The sequence below is a fragment of the Chelonia mydas genome, chromosome 3 (genome assembly GCF_015237465.2).
Source record: "Chelonia mydas isolate rCheMyd1 chromosome 3, rCheMyd1.pri.v2, whole genome shotgun sequence".
NCBI lineage: Eukaryota > Metazoa > Chordata > Testudines > Cheloniidae > Chelonia > Chelonia mydas.
The window spans coordinates 177,919,142-177,940,982 of record NC_057851.1 but is presented as its reverse complement, the minus strand read 5'-3'; the positions used below and the strand labels follow the sequence as shown (position 1 = coordinate 177,940,982).

Here is a 21,841-nt window from a genome sequence, read left to right as displayed (position 1 = left end):
CCGACATGTTCATTTTCATCATCTGAGTCAGATGCCACCAACTGAAGGATGATTTTCTTTTTTGGTGGTTCGGGTTCTGTAGTTTCTGCATCAGAATGTTGCTCTTTTAAGACTTCTGAAAGCATGCTCCACACCTCGTCCTTCTCAGATATTGGAAGGTACTTCAGATTCTTAAACCTTGGGTCAAGTGCTCTAGCTATCTTTAGAAATCTGATATTGGAACCTTCAGTGAAAGTGTTCTTAAATCAAACAACATATGCTGGGTCGTCATCCGAGACTCCCACAACACAAAATATATGGCAGAAAGTGGGTAAAACCATGGAGCAGGAGACATACAATTCTCCTCCAAGAAGTTCAGTCACAAATGTAATTAACAAACTTTTTTTTAAATGAGCATCATCAGCATATCCTCTGGAATGGTGGTGGAAGCATGAAGAGGCATATGAATGTTTAGTATATTTCACATGTAAATACCTTGCAATGCCGGCTACAAACGTGCCATGTGAACGCCCCCCGATCTGACTTTCAGGTGACATTGTAAATAAGAAGCAGGTAGCATTATCTCCCATAAATGTAAACAAACTTGTTTCTCTTAGCAATTGGCTGAACAAGAAGTTTTACATTGTTTTGTTATGGAGTGCAGTTATGTAACCAAAAAAAAAATCTACATTTGTAAGTTGTACTTTCACGATACAGGGTTTGCACTACAGTACTTGTATGAGGTGAACTGAAAAATACTATTTCTTTTGTCATTTTTACAGTGCAAATATTTGTAATCAAAAGTAATATAAAGTGAGCACTGTACACTTTGTATTCTGTGTTGTAATTTAAATAAATATTTGAAAATTTAGAAATATCCAAAATATTTAATAAATTTCAATTGGTATTCTATTGTTTAACAGTATGATTAAAACTGTGATTAATCGCGATTAATTTTTTTGAGTTAATCACAAGTTAACTGCGATTAATCAACAGCCTGAATCATAATGAAGAAAAAAAGGCATAAGCCTAATTTTTAAAAATGTTTATTTTAAGATCTTTCTAAAATGACTCATTTACTAGTATAAATTTATAGTAATTAAATGCAAAGAAGAGTTCAGGTATTTCTTGTAATTTAAGTAAGGCTCCTAAGATGTCATGAACTTCTTCCGCCCACAGAAGTATGCAAAAGGCAGCAAAACAGGTTTCCACAACCTGCTAACCTAGCCACATGAAACTGACATGGCCAGAGGTTGGTTTTTCACTCATTTCAAGGGGCCCCCGAAGAGTATTCAGACACAAGAAAGTGGAAATTTCCTTGCATGTTTCTCCAATCTCCACAGCATACTACATGATTTTAAAGCTAATAAAAGTTTGCCTTATACAGCTAAGCATTTGGGAGGGAAGAAGGTGGGGGGTGGGAAGCTGAATTTTTAAAGTGTACCCAGTTTTACGCTAGCCAGATTGTAGATGACACTTATGTATCCACTGAAATGGAATCACAGGATAAACAGAGTTTTCTGTATTTTCCAGTTAAGTACATGTACACGTACCCAGCTGTTGACACTTACGTGCCAAAAAGAACACACAACAAAGGGAAGGGAAAGATCACAGATATTAGTAGGCTCCAAAGGAGGTACATATTGCCATCAGGACACACAAAAAACCACTTAAGACCACTTTGGGTGTCAAATACTATGCAAACCCACAAGCATTGAGTAAAGGTAAGTCAATGCTATACAAAGCATCGAAGAACATTACAGTAGAGTGAATCAAATATAACTGAAAACACAAGCTACAGTAAAAGCTGTATTATCTCGCATTTTACCAACTGGAAAGCTCTATAAACTGGCTTTCTGATCTTCACTGAAAGTCCGATTTAAAGTCTGGTTGGTGTGGGGCTGGCAGGCTCCCTACCTGGCTCCACGTGGCTCACCGGAAATGGTGACATGCCCCGCTGCTCATAGGCAGAGGAACGGCCACGAGGGGTTTGGAGTGTGGGAGAGGGTGTGGGATGCAGGCTCTGGGAGGGAGTTTGGGTGAGGGAGGGGGCTCGGGGTTCCCGGTCAATGGGAGCAGCAGAGACAGTGCTTGGGGTGGGTTGGGGGCAGCGCACAGAGCTGCACCTCCACCTAGGAGAAGCGGGGACATGTTACCGCTTGCGGGGAGCCGCCCAAGATGAGTGCCCAGATCCAGCACCCCGCACCCCTTCCTGTGCCCCTGCCCTGAGCCCCCTCCTGCACCCAAACTCCCTCCCAGAGCCCACACCCCCTCCTGTGCCCCAATCCCCAACCCTGAGCCCCCTTCTGCAGCCAAACTCCCTCCCTCTTAGTTAACCAGAATTTTTTACTTACAGGCACCCCCATTCTCCCAACATGCTGGATAACAAAGCTTTTACTGTATGGGACAAGTCAAACTGATCAACACTGTACGCTTTCCTTTCACAAAGGAAAAGAGACTTCTCCACATTGTGAGAGGTGTTTTCTTAAGCAAGACTACTTTATCAAAGTTGCACTGGTTTAATTAAGTTTATTTCAAATCAGTCTAGTTAAACCAATGTAAACCTCCAACAGACACAATTTTAAGCCAGGATAAAACTGCTTTAAGTGAGTCAACTTTGGAGGTTTACACCAATTTGACTAGACTGGTTTTTATATAAAACTTATTTAAACTAGTTTGTTAATGCAGATCAGCTGGCTTGTAAGTTTGTCGGGTTTTTTTTTTTTTTTAAGCTAAGTTACAGACCTATACTAACCCATCAGCTCCTGAATCCCAAACCTTCAATTCTTACTCATGAAAGCGGATATTTTCATATTAACACCTACCTCCAATGCCCTACACCAGTGGTCCCCAACCTTTCTGTGAGAATAGCACATTCCTATTCCCAACAGACTGTGATGGGCGCCAAACACCCCACCGCCGAAATGCCGCCAAGAAGTGGCAGCGGAAAGAAGCCTCCCTGCTGAAATGCCGCTGAGAAACGGCAACGCAGTTCTCAGGTGGTCATGCTTGGTGGCGGCATTTCGGTGGTGCAGTGTCCTTCGGGCGCGCACCACTGCACCCGCGGGCACTCCTGCCCTACACCCACCCACTGCATGGAACATAACAGGCAAATGGCCAAATTTTCACTGTCACTTTCTGCTCATCCACAACGTTCTTTAGATCTCTGCTCTCTGCTTTAACAGCACTTCTGGGAGAAACTGGCACTGCATCTCGTCCCTGAGCTACCTCCACTTGTTGCGCAGAGTGAAAATCTCTTAGAGACAGGTAAGTGGGAATGTCATTTGCAGACATTTTTAGACACTGAGATGGAGGTTCCAGAACACCTACCCTCAGTTAGGATATTCAGTAAGCTTCACTTAACTCTCCTCTACGCCTGTGTCTTTGGATTTGAGACAGCAAGCTGCCTCCTTCCAATGGCAGGCTAGTCTGGATATGTCTCTCCCCTCAGAGGCTGCAGGAAATACATGCTACACATCTTTTCCAGCAGTATAATATTCAGCTTCAACTTCAGGGGAAGCATGCGGTAATAGATTATTCAACTCCTAAGTGGCTAGGCAGAATAACCTCCTACACTCCCCTTCCACGCAGCAGTGGCACTTCTTTGACACCATATATGGTAAAGAGGAAAAGCAGAGGGGCAAGCCAGGAGAGACAAAAGGCTACAAGTTTGGGGGGACAGAGACAAAACATTATTAAAGGAATCCTGAAAACACTACTGTATAACATAACAAGCCTTTAAAAATTCATTAATGGAATCTGACATACAAGGTTATCTCAAGTGGTTTTTTTTTTTTTTTTTTTTTTTTTTTTAAGTTTAGCAAAAAATTTGACTATTCTGGCTGAGCCTTTCAAAGCTGCCAGAGAGGGACCTGGATACCCAATTCCTGTAGGACACAATTTTCATTAACATTCATGTGACTTGGTTAGACAGTCTCAAAATCTGTCTGTATCTTCACAGAAACAGAAAGGAAGGAGATACAAGTTTAGAGCTAACTTTCTAAATTGCGTGGCTGACATTTGAAAAATTTGACCCTGATGCTTAAGATGTCATTGATACACAGCTCAGCTTAATTTTATTTTTGTTAAGAAAAGTTTTTCACGAGTCTGTACGAAGATAAGACCGCTTGGTCATTTCAACAGGCTTTTGAAAACAGCAAAAACAGTTATGCTAAATACAAGTTTCTATGCAAAAGTAGCAATTTATTTCACCAAGGAGAATTACTCAAAAACATATTATTTAAGCCATCATGACTGATCATGCCCATTTAATGCACAGGATAAAGTACACCATAGGCTTTAAAATTGCCACCGCTGCTTACTGCTCTGACATTCTCTTTCAAGGTTTATATCCCTGTATCTGGTTACCAAGACAGAGATTCGACAAATCTCCCTAGGTAATTTGTTCCAGTGCTTAACTACCCATATTGTTAGGAATTTTTCCCTAATGTCTAACCTAAATCTTCCACGCTGCAATTTAAGCCCTTTAGTTCTTCTCCTTATCCACTTGGGACAGGACAACAATTTATCATGCTCCTCTTTATAACAGAAGACTTATGTCCCTTCTCCAGACCAAACCCAATTTTTTTCCACTCTTTCTTGTAGGTCATGTTTTTTACACCTTTAATAATTTTTGTTGCTTTCCTCAGGACTTCCTCCAATTTTGTCCACATCTTTCCTGAACTGGACACAATACTCCAGCTGAGGCCATGTCAGTGCTGAGTAGAGTGGAAGAACTACTTCTTTTGTCTTTCTTACAACGCTCCTGCTAATACATCCCAGAATGTTTACTTTTTTTGCAACAGTATTACATTGTTGACTCATATTTAGTTTGTGATCCACCAAAACCCCCAGATTCTTTTCTGCAGTAGTCCTTCCGAGGCAGTCAGTTCCCATTTTGTATTTGTGCAATTGATTATTCCTTCCTAATGAAGTACTTTGCATTTGTCCTTATAGAATTTCATCCTATTTATTTTAGACCATTTCTCCAGGTTGTTAAGATCATTTTTAATTTTAATCCTGTCCTCCAACACTTGCAACACCTCCTCGCTTGGAATCATCTGTAAACTTTTATAAATGTACTCTTTATGCCATTATCCATATGCAAAGTTTCCTTCGTGCACAAAGGTATTTCCCATTTTATGGGAAATGCGAGAATGAGACAAACCTTATGATCAAGTGGAAACAGAAAACCACTTTGACAGGAACAAGCTTATTCACTATTTAACCTTTGGTGGGGTGAGATGGAGGGAGAAAACCAACATAAAATTTACACCGGAATAGTTAAGTGTAGACCAAATCCCAGATAAAATGGCGGCAATTAGAAAGACAGTTTTAAGGGGGAGGCACCTCTCAAGACACTCTCTTCTCTTCAGAAGAAAGCATTTGTTAACAGTATTTAACATCCAGTTGTGTCCCACTGAGTTAAGAGCTTTGTGTACACCCAAAAGTTCTCAGCTTTAGCTTCCGAGCTTCTCTGAGGTCACCAGATGGGAACCCATGGAGCAACATATGTTGTTGTTTCTCAAGGCCCGCCAATAGCTGACACTTACTCATTCAAATCTTTATATATTTTACCTTGAAAAGTGGCAAAAATGTTAGAACATTGCATTTTAAAGATTTGGATTCTCCCCCTCCCATGCATCTTTTAGGAGGGTGGTAAAGCACTGGACTGGGTTACCTAGGAAGGTGGTGGAATGTCCATCCTTAGAGGTTTTTAAAGCCTGACTTGACAAAGCCCTGGCTGGGATGATTTAGTTGGGATTGGTCCTGCTTTGAGCAGGGGGGTTGGATGAGATGAATTCCTGAGGTCTCTTCCAACCCTCATCTTCTATGATCTGAAGTTACCTCAGATTACCAGATCATGCAGACATCACAAGTACACCAGTGTGGAAAGCATCCATTCTGAAAATTGCTGCTACTTCACACACAACTACCTAAAAACATGTCACCAGGTTGCCAAACAGATTATCAGATTTCCCATGGTGAACGGTCAGTCAAAGCCTTGCTTTTGGGGAATGCAGAGGGACTGATCAAGGAAGAAGTTACGCAGCTCCCCAAACTAAGGATTCCTGGGCCACTCCACGACTAACAAGCTGACCTGGATTTTACAATCTTGTGAAGGACTGTGCCTGTCATGGACAGGGGAGGAAAGATGGACACTAGATCCAACTCTCAAGGATATGAGACATCTATGCCCAGTGTCATCAGGGACCAGAACCTGGAGAAGAATGTTGCTACCTTTCTGCTTGACTGACAGGCGATCAGGTCCTTCAGTCTTCCACTTGCCAATAAACACCAACACACACACAAACACACACCCCACTTGCTGATTGGTGCAGTTCTCATTCCCCAAGGTAGATCTGACAAAGCCAGTCCAACCTAGAATTATTATAGAGATAAATGGCTTGTTTATTAAGATATTCAGTTTAATAAACAAAGACAAATAAAAACAATATTCAAAACAATTAAATATGTAGCTTCTACAAGATAAACGCAAAGTTATTTCTGCTTTTTTTAAAAGATCTAAGGATGACATGTATGATGTTATGCAAACACAGTTAAACTAGAGCAGTGATTTTCAATCTATAGTCTGTGGACCCCTAGGGTCTTCAGAATATGTCTAAGGTTTCCAAAGGGGTCTGCACCGCCAGTCAAAATTTTTAGGAGTACACAAATAAAAAAAGGTGGAAAACCACTGAACTAGAGCAATGTAAACCAATAATCTTGATTATCATTTATAGAGTTGGCTTGTTTAGATTCTTTTCTCTGGAAAAAGTGTTAAAGGTTGACAAGACTTTGGGGGACTGCCAGGGTTGTGTGCTTTCTGATGAATTTTAGTACGTTTTTATATTAATCTTTTATATAAGTTAGGTATTAATACTATTTATTAGTAGGGCATCAATAGACTCATATTAAGCTACTGGTGTGATAACTGTAAAGATAAATATCAGTGATGGAAAAACTTCAGGTGTTTCTCTAAGCCACTGGAGTAGACCAAGATATACTGTATGAGGAACTTAATAAAGCGAGGGCCTTCCAGGTAAAAGGTCATTCTTTAACTTTCTGCTAAAGCATTTGGAGTCTGGCATTTCTCAGCTCACGCTACATGGTGTCAAAGTGACAAAATTCATCCTAAATGAAAGGAAGAAAAAGAGAATGTAAAAAAACTTTTCTGCTGTGAGAGACGAGAGTTCCTCACCCTCAAAGAAGCGGAGCAGACTCAGTGCAGGCTGGGGCTGAACACTCACAGAAAGAGGAGAGAGCATGAAAAAGATCCAGCCCAGAGAAGCGACAAGGGGGAAAAAAAGCAGGCACAGCACAGAAAAATAAACTCCATTAAAAGCTGCAGTAAGGAGCCCTACAAACAGAAAGCGAGAGGTCATCTCCACAGGGACACAGAGAGAGCATGGGACAAAAGCACCCAAAAAAAAGGGGGGGGAAGGAACAAAGAGGATGGAGCCGATAATTTATCCTAATACCTCCAACGATGGAGCCAGGATTCCTCTCATACAGGTTCTACCCTTCAGTTACGAGAATGCATCAGGACATGTTGTAAGAGGAACTTACTAAAAGTGAGGGACTTCCAGGGAAAGTCATTCTTGAGCTGTCCTGTAAAGCATTCTAAGCCTACTGTGAGCTGAGAGATTGTAGTGTGACCAGAGAGGCACTAAGAGGGGAAGAAGATGGCTCTGCTGAGCAGGTGGGAAGTGACTGTCTAGGGCTACACTGTGCTCTCTGTTCTGAGTTAGGAACAGCACAGAGGAAAGTTTGAGGCAGGAATGAGGAAGGGAGGTAGCGTTCTCACCAGCTAGCCTCCCACCTACTCAGCACTGCCGTCCTTAAATGCAGGAGGCCAGTATCACTTTTTTTTAAAAGCTGCTGTCAGCATCCCAGGAAATTGGCTGTGACCAAATGTTTGTAAAAACTGGGCCAGCTACAAACAAAACAGGACTGTTGCCGGTATGTAGTCATTGATAATTGATCCATAGGAAGTAGGGGCTCATGGTCAAACATGCAGTCTGGAGTCAGGATATCCAAGTTTTATTCCTGAGTGCCCCAAATTCCATGTACGATCTTGGGCAAATGCTGTAACCAAAGTAATTGAACAGAAGGGGATGAAAAGTGAAATCTTAAATTTCTGGACTGCTTGCCAATACACATGGAAGAAACCATTTATCAAAGATGTTTCTATCACACATTGTAGATTTTTAAAATATGCTTTTTAAAGCATTTTATCTGTTACAATTGTATTTGTTATGTATTTGTTATCAAAATATTGATAACCAAATACATGCTAAAAAGAAGGGTTCACATTTTGGCTGAAATAATATTTTCCTCTCCTGTCAAAGAGCTACTTGCAGCAGGCAAGTGACAAAATGGAATTTTGCACAGCAACTTCACACTAAGTTTTAATTCCAGTTATTTTCTAAATTATATGGGATGGAAAGTGATGCTGGGTTGTTTAAAAATGCCATATTGTAGGGTCAGAGGGTCCAATCTTTTAAGCCTCAGGACCAAACTCTCGAGTTCAAAAAGGCCACAATCAATACTTTGGGACAGATTCTTAGACAGGCCAAAAGGAAGGAAAAACCATCCACACCCTGTTGAGAATTCCCCCAGCAGGCACGGAGTCAGCATATTCCAGCTATCCTCAAATGGCATAAGGTCCTTAGGCAACCATTACCAGTGGGTACAAGCTAGAGCACCACCTGAACTGTTCTAACCTGGCTGCAGCAGGGAGTCCATTGCTTTACACAACTGTTTGCTGGACAGCAGTCACATACTGGAGATCAGGAAACTGAGTTCTATCTCTGGCTCTAATAAAAGAGTATACTGGACAGGGAAAGGATAATTAAAGCACATTTTATCTGAAAAGACTAAGGGTGAGTAGCTACAATTTAAGCCTACCATGGCTTAAATCTTGGAATCTATTCCCAGCATTGCTTGCAATGACCTTTAATTGGAACATTTCTTTTCAGTTATGGAGAAAGTGAAAACCACAACACTGACAAATACCATTTATTTATAACCAATATTGTATTAATCACCATAAGAGAAGAAAAGCACAGATCCTAGAGCATTTTAGATTTCTTGCAAAAGGTGTCGGAAACAAGGTGAGACAATCCAGTAAAAAAAAACTTTAAAGGGGTCATTTATGAACACTTACTGTTTTTTCTAAATCTAACCCAATTTCTATCAAACTATCAAGAAAAATCCAAAAAGCATTCAAAGTTTACTTTGCATATTTAGGTTTCTTTTTTAAAAATAAAGGTTTAAAGCTCCTGTTAAAGTGAAAACTTCTTATTCAACCTTAACTATGGAAGAGACATAAGCAACTCCATAATAAGGTATGAAATGTAGAAAAGTTAAGACTGTCTACTGCAATATTAACTTAGGTAGCATATATAAATTTCCTATTAAATGTTCAATATATTTTCCCTGGTCATTGTATATTTTGTGATATCCATTAACATAATGGTGAACACTGGTATAGTATGACCAAGCTCACTTTACTGTAGAAAACTTGAGTGAAATTCTCCCCCTTTCCCTTTTGTTTTTTGCTTTAAAAAAATTAATTTAAGTGTGGAGAAGGGGCTGCAAGGTTAAAAAAATATTACTTGTAGTTAATAATGTACTCCTGACAGAATTCTGCACCAATGTGGGGGCACAGAATTCATATGGCCCACATATTTCTGTGCCCCCACCCCCGTGCAGAAAAACGCAAAAAAAAAAACCTGCGGGGAGGACATGTGTCTCTTCCCTGGCAGCACGTCTGTTCCAGCATGCCTGGAACAGCTTCAGAGATGCAAATCCCTGGGGGGGTGAGTGGTAGGAGGGACATTGATCACCATCAGGGCACGGGCCAACAAGCCTCTTGATACTGCGGCTCGAGGGGCGTGGAGGAGGGTAGATCTTTTTTTATGCAGGAGGAAGACTCTGCCCCGAGGCAGAAGTGTAGTAGCCTGCCTGCCGGCCTAGTAAAATGTTACATCTTGAGAACTGAAAAAACACTTAATGAAATATTAGTAGCATATTACTGAAAATTCATTTTTTTTAAATTTAAGCAAATAGCTTTTGTAAAAAAAAAATAAAAAAACATTTAAAAAAAAAATCACATTTTGTTGCTGGTTAATTGAACTCATTCATAGAATATCAGGGTTGGAAGGGACCTCAGGAGGTCATCTAGTCCAACCCCCTGCTCAAAGCAGGACCGATCTCCAATTAAATCATCCCAGACAGGGCTTTGTCAAGCCTGACCTTAAAAACTTCTAAGGAAGGAGATTCCACCACCTCCCTAGGTAACACATTCCAGTGTTTCACCACCCTCCGAGTGAAAAAGTTTTTCCTAATATCCAACCTAAATCTCCCCCACTGCAACTTGAGACCATTACTCCTTGTTCTGTCATCAGCTACCACTGAGAACAGTCTAGAGCCATCCTCTTTGGAACCCTCTTTCAGGACGATCATGTCCCTCCATCTGCTGGCAATGCCCCTACTTATACAGCCCAAAATGCCATTGGCCTTCTTGGCAACAAGGGCACACTGTTGACTCATATCCAGCTTCTCGTCCACTGTAACCCCTAGGTCCTTTTCTGCAGAACTGCTGCCGAGCCATTCGGTCCCTAGTCTGTAGCGGTGCATTGGATTCTTCCGTCCTAAATGCAGGACTCTGCACTTGTCCTTGTTGAACCTCATCAGATTTCTTTTGGCCCAGTCCTCCAATTTGTCTAGGGCCCTCTGTATCCTATCCCTACCCTCCAGCGTATCTACCTCTCCTCCCAGTTTAGTGTCATCTGCAAACTTGCTGAGGGTGCAATCCACACCATCCTCCAGATCATTTATGAAGATATTGAATAAAACCGGCCCAAGGACCGACCCTTGGGGCACTCCACTTGATACCGGCTGCCAACTAGACATGGAGTCATTGATCACTACCCATTGAGCCCTCGGGAGGCAGAAATGTAGCAACCTGTCTGCACAGTAACATTGTTAATTATTCTGTTAGTTAACTATTCCCATTCTCAGTCATCTCCCCCAGCATCATAAAAACGTGTAGAAGTTTTAAGGCTCCTATATTGCCAGAGTGATGTAAAGCCTTATAAATGACTGTAAGGGAATGAGCTAGGGAGATTTATGCGCTCTCTCACTTTTTTCCTGTGCCAAAGTGGCACAATAGATTTTTACTTACCATTTAAAAAAAAAAAAAAAGCCCAAGACTTTTGAGGGCAAATAAAACATTTACCAAGCAGTCAATAAAATGTCAGGACAATCAGAAACAAGCACTTCCCAAAGTACCCAGCTAGGTCCAGGTAAATGATTCGCAAAACTGTATGACTTTCATGTGTGAAAGTCTGAGCAATTTAAAATGACATTCTACTTTTTTTTTTCCTGTTTGGTGTTCTGTAATGTAATTTAAATGAAAATCCAGGATTATAACTGGAATGCAGGGTATTAGTTACCAAGTATTTGTATGTTAACTTTCATGTATCTAGGAAATGCTGAATACCTATTGTGACTTTTTCTGTATTGTAGTTTAAATAAAACTTACCAAAACAATTGAAACTGGTATGATTATACTGCATTATTTTGACAAATCAAATTTGCAGAATTTTGCAGAATTTTTTGGCACAGAATCCCCCCAGGAGTAACAATGTTAATACTGTATTTAGTTCCAATTAAGCTTAGCTATTCAAACTTCATTTAGGAGACGGACTTGGATGGGATGAGTTCTCACCATTGCTGCTGCTACTAAATGGATGGATTAAACAGCATTTCTCAAATGCGGCCACCAGGGGCTTTTCTTGCAGCCACAGCCTCCTCTGCTGTGGGGGAGGGTGGAAGTAGCTGCCCCTCCTCCTCTCTGTTGGTCCAGGATACACTGCCTTGGTGTTGGGTTGCTGGGGCCCCCAGCAGGGGTTGGGCCCTGCCTCCCTCTGGAGACACCTGGGGCATAACGCTGGAGGACTACATTCCTCAGAAGACTACAGTAAGAATGTGCAAAGCTTGATGGTTTTAATATGATGCTTAAATTGCAGACACAAATGGGCAACAGTGAACTTTACCAAGCTTTCCAAAGGAAGTTACTGTTGAACTCAGAATAAACATGAAAAATTTGAGCAGAAAGTAAAATAAAATGAAGAGTCTGAAAAAAGTTCCTCTTCAGCCATAACTAGAAGACCACTATTATGGCACTCAACTAACCAGCTGTACTCACAAGGCTAGTATGATAAGAAAAAACAACAACAACATGGGAAGTTCCCCGCCCCAAGACTCTCACTGTTTAATCACTGATGTGTGGATATTTGGCTACATGAAGAGACATTTTCCATTATCTAGCTATTTAAGCAATGCATGCTTTATCATTTAAAAAGCTGACCTGTTAAGACAGTTTGTTTCAACAGCTACTGAGATCTTTATGTAATTCAGATTTTACTTTCAAAAAAGCTTTAGCTAAATGTACAGTAAATGGATAAGCAATTGAAGAAATGGGAAATTGGCAATTGGCAATTTTGACCATGTGTGTCATTTAAAGGCTGATCCAAGTATCACTGTAATAATCATTGGAACTCTTTCACCTGACTGCAATGGGCTTTTGATTAGGCCATTAATGAATTATTTCCATTTTCATGACAACCATCTATGTTTTCATACTTTGCTCATCACCCTTGAAAATGAGAGCATACATATATTTACATGTTTGTCTTAGTCATAGCAGTTTTTTTAAATGCACATAAAACTGCTGACTTTTTATATTTTACTAGTAAGCACATTCTAAAAGAAATTGATGTGAAAACAGTTTGTTCATATAGTTAAAAAGTCTTTCAAGATAATATGAAATAACCAACATTAACTAATGTATAGGAGTCAAAAAAATCTACTGATAAGCCCTTTCTAAAGTACATGTACAAGAATTTATTAATGGAAAACAAAGAGTTGAAACATTATTCCCATAGGATGCCACTCAATCAGAAGCCTGACAAAAAAAAAAGACAGATTTTATTCCAAGTACTTTAAAACACACTATGGCTCTTTTGAATGAAAAGGGGAAGTGAATTTCTAACTCAAGGACTATCCACTAAGAATGTCCTAGTTCCAGCTTCCAGCCATACAAAGCTACAGACCAGGGGTCGGCAACCTTTGGCATGTGGCCCATTGCGGTAATCTGCTGGCAGGCCTCGATGCTCCCGCAGCTCCCAATGGCCGAGGTTCACCTTTCCCAGCCAATGGGAGCTGCAGGAAGCGGAAGACAGCTTCCCACAGCTCCCACTGGCCGGGAACGGTGAACCTAGTCCACTTGGAGCTACTAGGGGCCATGCCTGCAGACGGTCAATGTAAACAAAACATCTTGCGGCCTGCTAGCAGATTACCATGATGGACTGGGTGCCAAAGGTTGCTGACCCCTGCTACAGACTATGAGTAAACCAACTCAACAGTCATGGCAGTACATACAAAGGCAGCTTCTAAGCAAAGACCCAAACCATTTATGACTTTATAGGTCAATAAATACCTGAGTTTCTTCCAGAAACAAACCTGAAATTAACAGACTTCAGCAAACAGGTGCAATAGACTCCTTATGACTGGTACCTCTGAGGAAGTTTGCGGATGCACACTGTACTAGCTAGGGCTTTTGAGCTGTTATCAAGAGTAGCCCCAGGTAGCATTCAGTGCCCACATCCAATCTGGAGGCAATTAAGACATGGGAAACTGTGGAGAGATCCACATCTTAGAGAAAAGATCATAAGCACCCAAACAGATCATTTAAGGTGAGAAGCTTCTTCACCACCATGATCTGAAAATCCAGGGCAACCCCAAATTGTGAACTGTCTGATCAACACAGAGAAGAGAACACATCCCTGGCAACCCTTTCCAGATGCTTTCCTCCCCAAACCAGAAACACTCCCATTTTGTCTGGATAGCGCTTCTGTCAGGAGGTTCTGTTCTAGAACTAATCTCATCTAGACATTGGCTAGTGGGAGAATATGATGTCTGAGTCAGATGCAGAGCCACACATCACCCATACACTGAATGCTACACAACCTAGATTGTCCATCTAACATAACCCTTTTCTACCAAACGTACATGTTATAAAGGGGTGATAGAACAGAATTCGCAAAACAGAGCCCTTGAGACAGATGAGTCACTGATTAATGTGGGATCATCCCATGCTGAACAGACACTGAAATGTCAATATTTAGTTAAAAGCTGATATCCTTCACCTATCAGCTTGAAGACTTCAAATGAGGACAAAGTTTCCTCCCAACAATCTTCTCAATAAACCTATCCAGAAAGAGAAAGATTAGAGATGGGCCATTAGTTGGCAAGAACACCAATGTCAAGAGATGGTTTCTTGAGCAAAAGTCGAGTCACTACACAAGAGAAGCTGGCACCTGGCTCTCTAGTACGGAGGTGCTAGTAATCTCAAAACAATGGTGAACCCAATCCCTCACTCTAGCTAGATCTTAATCAGCCATGAAACGGAGAAGTCCATCTTATGAATTATAGGAAAAACCTAATTTCTTTCTTTATTTTTTAAAAAAGAGTATAGGCAGTACATTTAGCATTACAGGTACCCAAACTTGCCAAAACTCACAGAAGACAAATAGTCTTCTCCAGGCCCCACACTTATTTCCGTTTATAATTAAAAGCAGCTCAAAATCAGCAAGCTTTTGCCCACCTGAAAATAAATTCCATGGCTTGGGTCTTCACCAACAGTAAAGTGAAAGGAGAAAGATCTTCATTTCCATTATCCACTAGCACGATCATCGTAAAAATTAGCTTTTGCCACTTTTTACAACTGCTACATTTCATCTGTTGCAGGGCATGCACGAAGCACAGTGACATGTGAGGATTATATATTAAGAAGAAATTGAAGAGCCATTGTTTGAATGGTCAAGGACAAAATACAATCATTATAACCAACAGAAAGGAAAATATGCTGTATATAGTCTCCCACAGAGAGCACTGAAATGCAAGTAGGCCCATTAATTCTGTAGACAAGCCAATGAAATGCATTCTCTACCCCAATAGTAGTAAAAGTGGCCACAAACTTCAAGTGAATGAAAGATTATGACAAAAGTGTAATCCTCGTCCCCACCCTCATATCCACCCCAAACTGAGAACCAGAAAACACGCACCTTAAAGAGCAGAGTGAATGAAACCAGCCACTTGGAATACACAGACAATAGACACGATGACCATGAAATCCCTCTTCTTTTTTTATCCTAGATGTTGAAGTCACCAAATATCTGACTCCAATATCAGAGATGAGACCTCTCCTGGGCAGGAAATTTGAAGTGCAAGTTTGTATACTCCACCTACTCAAAATGTATTTCCATCCTGGGACTCTCACACAGTAGACCTACAAAAGTGAGTCAGTTTTTGGAGCAAGGCACCTCTTGTGCAAGGAGCAAAAAATACTGCCTCCCATCCCTAACTTCAGCTCTATTTCTGCTGAACTAAACAGGCATCTAGAGAAAGCAGACCCAATAAAGCAGATGCATGGATCAGAAAAATGAAGTTGGGAGCCTCTCCGATAACAATTATGGATGATAATGGCCTTATTAACTGTCAACTTTGCAGTCAGTAATATGAATCAAAGCATAGATCATATAAGCTAATACCTCATAAGGCAGCAGTTGGACTTGATGGACAACAAATGCCAAACCTCAGGTCTACGTCTGGAAAAGTGTGTCTTCTGTCCTAGTCTCCCCATTACGGATATAAAAGGTTAAACAGTAAGCATTAGGCTTACCATTAACCGACCTTAACCATCCGGAGGGACCCCAGCCCCAGCAGCCGGGCCAGGCCAAAGCTGCGCCAGCCACAGGCAGGCCAAAGAGGCCCCAGCCAGGCTATGCCAGCTGGCCGGAACAACCCCAGCCCAGGCAGCACCATGCTAAAGAAAGAAGTATGATTTAGTAACAACTGGCTCCTATATATGGCAAGTTTAAAATACTTATACTCAGAAAGCACACTTAGTGTTTGTTTTGTTAGTTTGCTCTAATAAAACAAAATTTTCAAAGTCTCCTTTTAAAAATTTTTGTCAAAAAATGCTACATTTTAAAAACTATGGAAAGCAATGTTTCAGAGGATAGTTAACAAATTGTATTCTCCGCTATTCAAAGGAGACTAATTTAACTGATCAGTAAAGAACTAAAACAAAGATGTCTGAGCTATGTGCTGATCATATATGCAAGTAATAAACTCACCAGGCATATTTACACCATTACACACACCACTCAAACTAACAATGGAGATTTTTAGCTAAGAACTAGCCAAAGTATAATTAAGAGAAACGTGTAACAAACAATGTCAAAAGATTAAGTAATGACAATATCAAACAGGTAATAAACATTACTTTTTCTTGATCACTTTTACTCTACAATAACTATTCCAAAACAAAATATTTCTCCTATTTACATGTATATCTTATTCTTTATCCTTACTGTGATGTGTAGTCTACATACATCATATGTTACTGAATTATTTTTCCTACATCAAATATATTTGGCTTTGGTTCTTATTAAAAAAAAGTAAAATAAAAGGCAATCACATAACAAAATTTAGCAATGTTACAGAAATGTATTTGCTTGTCTCTGTATATATAACATAGATTTCTCTCTTTTAATCTATAAAAAAGGAAATTTAAGCAACTGTGAAAAATAAAAGCTTTTATAAGCCGGAACCAAAATAAGTAAGGTTTGGGATTCCACACACACAAAATGAGAAAGACTGGGAACCATGTATGTTGGCATACAAGACCCAACTATTCTCAAAATCATGGGAAGTGTCTTTGGGGCCACTAGATGAGGTATACATCTTGATATTAACAATGGATAAACTTCCTTTGATTTTTCAACAATAGCGTGACAGCATTTTTACTAACAGGCATCAAAACCTGCATCCCATAATTCACAACACAGAATTTGGGCCCAAAGCAGTACTGCAGAACTGAGTGTATAACTTCTACTAATTTTAATTTCTTAAGATCCTTATTTTCCTAATGGAAAGTAAGGAACACAGATCCCTGTATAAACATATCACCTTTTCTTAGCCAGATGTGATTTTTAAGGAACATGAAAAACCAACATTAACTTTCTTTCTACCTCTAGTACTGCTCTCTGATTTCTTGCCATTTTAGAGCTGATCTATACACAAACTGATTCAGTTATTTTGGTGCAAGTTTGTGGGTGGACACTCATTTCACAATAAAAATAACTGGACTGACTTTAGCCGCTTTTATTCCAAAATAATAGTGTCCACCCCCCGAAAGTAACTAAATCAATTTTAACACACATCTTTTGTTATGCCAATGTAAATGTATGTATAGATGAGACCTAAGTAAGGCCTGCTCTACCAATTTTCTACTTTGTAAGATACAGGTAGAATCATAATCAAACTTGCAAGGTATAGTTGCAGTTTACAATATACTGCAGGGGTGGCCAACCTGAGCCTGAGAAGGAGCCAGAATTTATCAATGTATACCACCAAAGAGCCACAGTAATATGACAGCAGCCACCCATGAGCTCGCTCTCCCTGCCCGCTGCCAGCGCCTCCTGCCCACTGACAGCCTATCGGCTCCTCCCCACACCTCACAATCAGCTGTTTTGTGGCATGCAGGAGGCTCTGGGGAGGAGGGGGAGGAGCGAGGGGATAGCAGGCTCAGAGGAGGGGGTGGGAAGGGGTGGAGTGGGGGCAGGCCTGTGGCAGAGCCAGGGGTTGAGCAGTGAGCACCCCCCAGCACATTGGGAAGTTGGCACCTGTAGCTCCAGCCCTGGAGTTGGTGTCTATACAAGGAGCCACATATTGACTTCTGAAGAGCCGCATGTGGTTCCGGTTGGGCACCCCTCCAATAGAGGATCCTCAATTCCATTAAGAACTTGGTTCTGGACATAACCTCTGGGCTTAAACGGGATTACACCCAGTAGCATATGCAGGACTAGGACACAAAATATACAGCTGCTTTTTGCAAACAAGAGGGAAAAAAACACATATCTTCTGTGCCATTTCTCATGCTAACAGTTTTAAGCTATGTACTGAGCAAGAATTTTTAGATATGGTCTAACCTTGTTTTCTTCCACGAATTATAGCCATTATTTCTATTAGTGAAAAATGGTACTACACAGGAAATGTGGAAATATTTAAGCATAGAATAAAGAGTTCATCTAGTCCAGAATCCCGTCTCTGAAAGAAGTCTGTCCCACATGTTTCAGAGGAAGATGAAAGGACCCAACTACAACATAGCCTTAACCACATCACAGCTATATGACAGAGTTATATATGCTGGAACAGGTTTATTTGATTTGATTTGCATGTGCTTATGATGATGTCCTTTTCACTTTGCAAACAAAAGACCCAACAGGTTACCAGCTTCTGTGATTTAATAGTGTACAATGTGGAGACGTCATAACAATACTATACTCATTCTGTCCTGTTCACACTGCAAATATGAAATATTAGAATACAAATGCCCATGACTGTGTTCTGTCAAGTCACACAGCGAAGCACTGGCATGGTTATACTTGTAATTCAAACCCCTATAATGAACCTATCCAAATGTACCATGGGCGAAAGATTTCTTTTTGATTCCACCTAGTGATCCATTCATTTCCTGTAGCAGGAGGTATAACCTTTAGTTATTACTCAAGTTCGTTTAAATGTTGTTGCTATTGTGGTTGTAAAGCATCATGTACACACATAGCATTCAGTAACATATAAAAGGTCTGACCTCTATATAAACAACACCATTTATCTCAAGCAATAAAGGAGTTGTACAGATAAACAGTACAATGCATTAAAAACTTTATTTTTTATTTGCATCCTTAAGAGTCCCCTTGCTTCTATATTAGGGCATGAGACGAATAAATACCATTCATTATTTTATACATCATCACATTTGCTCCTCTTCTTTCTAAACTAGATCTCAGTATTATATATTTCTTTTCATATGAAAGCATTTTACTACTAATTTTACATTGCTCACTTCTCTATTACCTTTATTCAGATGGTGACCAAAACTCAAGGTAGTAATAAAAATGAAAATACACCTCTGATTTATATAATGCCATTCTGTAATCCCTTAATATTTTGTAATATTGTATTTACTTTATTGACTACCATCTGTATTTTGGTCCAGTCCAACTCCCTTGGAAGCCATTGGAAAAGCTCCTGTTAACTTCTATGAACACTGGTTCAGGCTCTTACACCTCTAGGAAAAAAACAAGCATGGCAGAGATGCTCTAAATGTTAGTATAAAACTGACACAACATCCAACAATTTATAATCAGATTGGGGTCAAGTCAAATTCAGAAAGTGGAAGAGGGGAAAAAATCACTTGGGTTCAACAGACAGTGAAACTTGATGTTGTTATAGTTCCTTCATCATCAGTAGGTGGTAAACAACAGTAAATAAGTAGTCCACGAATTTTAGGGTACATAGACCTCCTCAAATATGTAATGTGATTAATTAATTTACAGCCTGGCATTCTAATTGAAAAAGTTTCTGCTCATATCATTAGCATATTAGTACAGTTTGAGATGATTAGCAAAACCCTGAGATTGAATAGTCATAATCTATAACTGTAATTTTTCTCTTTTACAAAATTATTCTGTTTTTAAAAACATCAACCCAGGAGAATTAAAAAAAACCCAACAACTTACATTATACATAACATAGGAGATGAAACCCTTTAGTGCATGTGACACAAAAGGAGGAAATCAAAAATTTTAAAATATCAGTTCATAAGATATTTTAATTATACAATTACTGAAGATTTGAAAAGTTTACACAAACTCCATAATTGGGCATAAGACATCACATCCTCTAGTTATATACACAACAATCTCATCTGAGTAACATTCCTTGCTCTGACCAATGTGTGTGGTGGTGATGGGGACATAGAGAAGGAGGAAAGAAAAGAAGAGAAGAGAGAAATGGAGAATTTAAAATACTTCATTTTAAACTCTTTACTTCATTTGTTATACAGTTTAGTGTTTTTATGCAATCAAAACATAATGTATCTCTGTCGTGAATATATCTTGCCTCTAATGTAACATCCCAGATACTCAGAAACAAAAGCCATTCAGCTGACAATGAAGCCTTTTTTTTATTTTAAAAAGACATTTGTACATCTAAAACGGCATCACAGATCAGTTCCCTTTATCAGGCGAGAGGTGTGACAGCCAATGCATAAAAAATTAAAATCCAATCCACCAGAGAAGACGTGCAAAATGTCTCCTTCAATCCCACCCCCATCTCTCCTTTAAAAAATACCCCTACAAATACTGTACACACACAAACCCAGCTAATGAATATGGCAACGGTTACAGAGCTAAGTGATCAAGGAACCATTCTCCCTCCAAAAACAAACAAACAAACAAAAAAACCCCTCGGCTCCAGCGTTTCTGTTACAGTCTCCATTAAAGGCGGAATCCCACCTCGGTGAATTCTCAGCCCTTTCAGACAATGGTGCTGCCCTGATTAGGTCCAAATTGACAACATTTTTGCACTAGGCCCTGGACCAATGTATACACAAAAAACAGCCAGGATTCAGATGCATTGGGTCGGCGCCTCCCGTTTCCCACCCCGGATCCTGACACTAGCTCAGGAGGGACAAACGTGGTGAGGGGATATCGGGTGAAGGGAGAGAAGAGTTGCGAGGTGGAGGTAAATAAATGGCCGATGTGTTACACTGAAATGCTTCGCTGTAATGGGTCCCCCTCCCCCTTCGGGGCTGTGTAACCAAAGCACTGAATCCAAACTGCGCAGCAAACATTGTGCGGCTCAGGAGACTGGGAAGAGGCAGAGGGAGAGGAGCCGCCGCTGTCTCCCTGAGACACCATTTAAACGACGGGGGTAGAGAAGAGGCGACAGTGTCAACACAAGTTACTCGGTTACCATGTCCCCAGGCACAGCGGATCCCCCTCGGCCCAGGGGGCTAGTCCCTCACCCTGCACCACGGGGGTCGCCGTGCCTTACCTCCTCCCAGCACTAGCGGATCGCCCACGGACCTCAACGAGGGGGCTCCCCCGGGGAGAAGGGGGAGCTGCTGTCGCCCCCGCGTCAGTGGGGCCGATCCCCTCCCTGGCACCGGGGGAACAGCCGAGCGTACCGCCGCTCGGCTGCAGGGCCCAGTAGCCCTAGCCGGGGCAGAGCCCAAGCCAAACAAAGCGCGGCCTGAGCAGGAGCCAAGGGTGAAGCAGCCTGGGCTTTTCCTGGCGGTACATGGCTAGGCGACGCGGGGAGGAGTGGGGGGCGGAGAGGGGCTGCACCGCCCCGGCCTCCCCCTTTCCCTCTCCCTCGGGCAGGGCCCCCTCCGCGCCGCGGCCAGGCTCGCTTACCCCGTTCCCCGGCGGCGGCTGCGTTGTTCCTCTCCTGCTGCTGCTGCACCGGGCGCGGCCTGGACACTCGCCTGGGTCTCCTGTTGGCGGCTCGGACCGAGTTCATTTGCCGGCTCGTGTGGGTGGCGGGAGAGGAGGGGGGGTTGATCCTCCGACAAACGGTGCCTCTTCGGGGGGGTGGGGGTGGGAGGGGAGCCCCGGGGGTGGCCGCTTCACGGCGGCAGCGGGGGGGGGGGGTGTCCAGTTGCGGGTCCCGCCGCTGCTGCCGTCTCCTCCCCGGCTCGCTATGGAGGAACAGGGGCCGCCTGGGTCTCCCGAGCGCTCGCTATGGGGGATGTTCGCTCCTTTCCCCCCCTCCCCAGCCCCCCCAAAAACCCTCTCTTAAAGGAGCCCCGCAATCCTCAAGACCGTCGCTGCTCCGTGGCAGGAGGAGCCATTGACACTGCCTGAGACACTCAGTGAGAGGCGGCCGCTCTCCGCCAATCAGCACCTCCCACACAGAGAAAGGCAGTCTCGCAGCC

General features: G+C 41.6%; 1 protein-coding gene across 6 annotated transcripts in view; it reads right to left on the bottom strand.

Moving 5' to 3' along the window:
* FBXO11 (F-box protein 11) overlaps positions 1-21,793 on the bottom strand; it is a 200,386-nt gene extending 178,593 nt beyond the window's left edge. For 4 of the 6 annotated variants that reach the window (XM_027827248.3, XM_007064896.4, XM_043543858.1 and 1 more), the window contains exon 1: positions 21,321-21,793. In XM_027827248.3, coding sequence (XP_027683049.1) covers positions 21,321-21,426 — 106 coding nt within the window. In that variant the 5' untranslated portion in view covers positions 21,427-21,793. Of the gene's footprint in view, positions 1-20,958; positions 21,139-21,320 lie in introns of those variants that run through there. The other 2 variants (XM_037895933.2, XM_043543859.1) reach the window with 2 other exon arrangements.
* Positions 21,794-21,841: the final 48 nt, after the last annotated feature.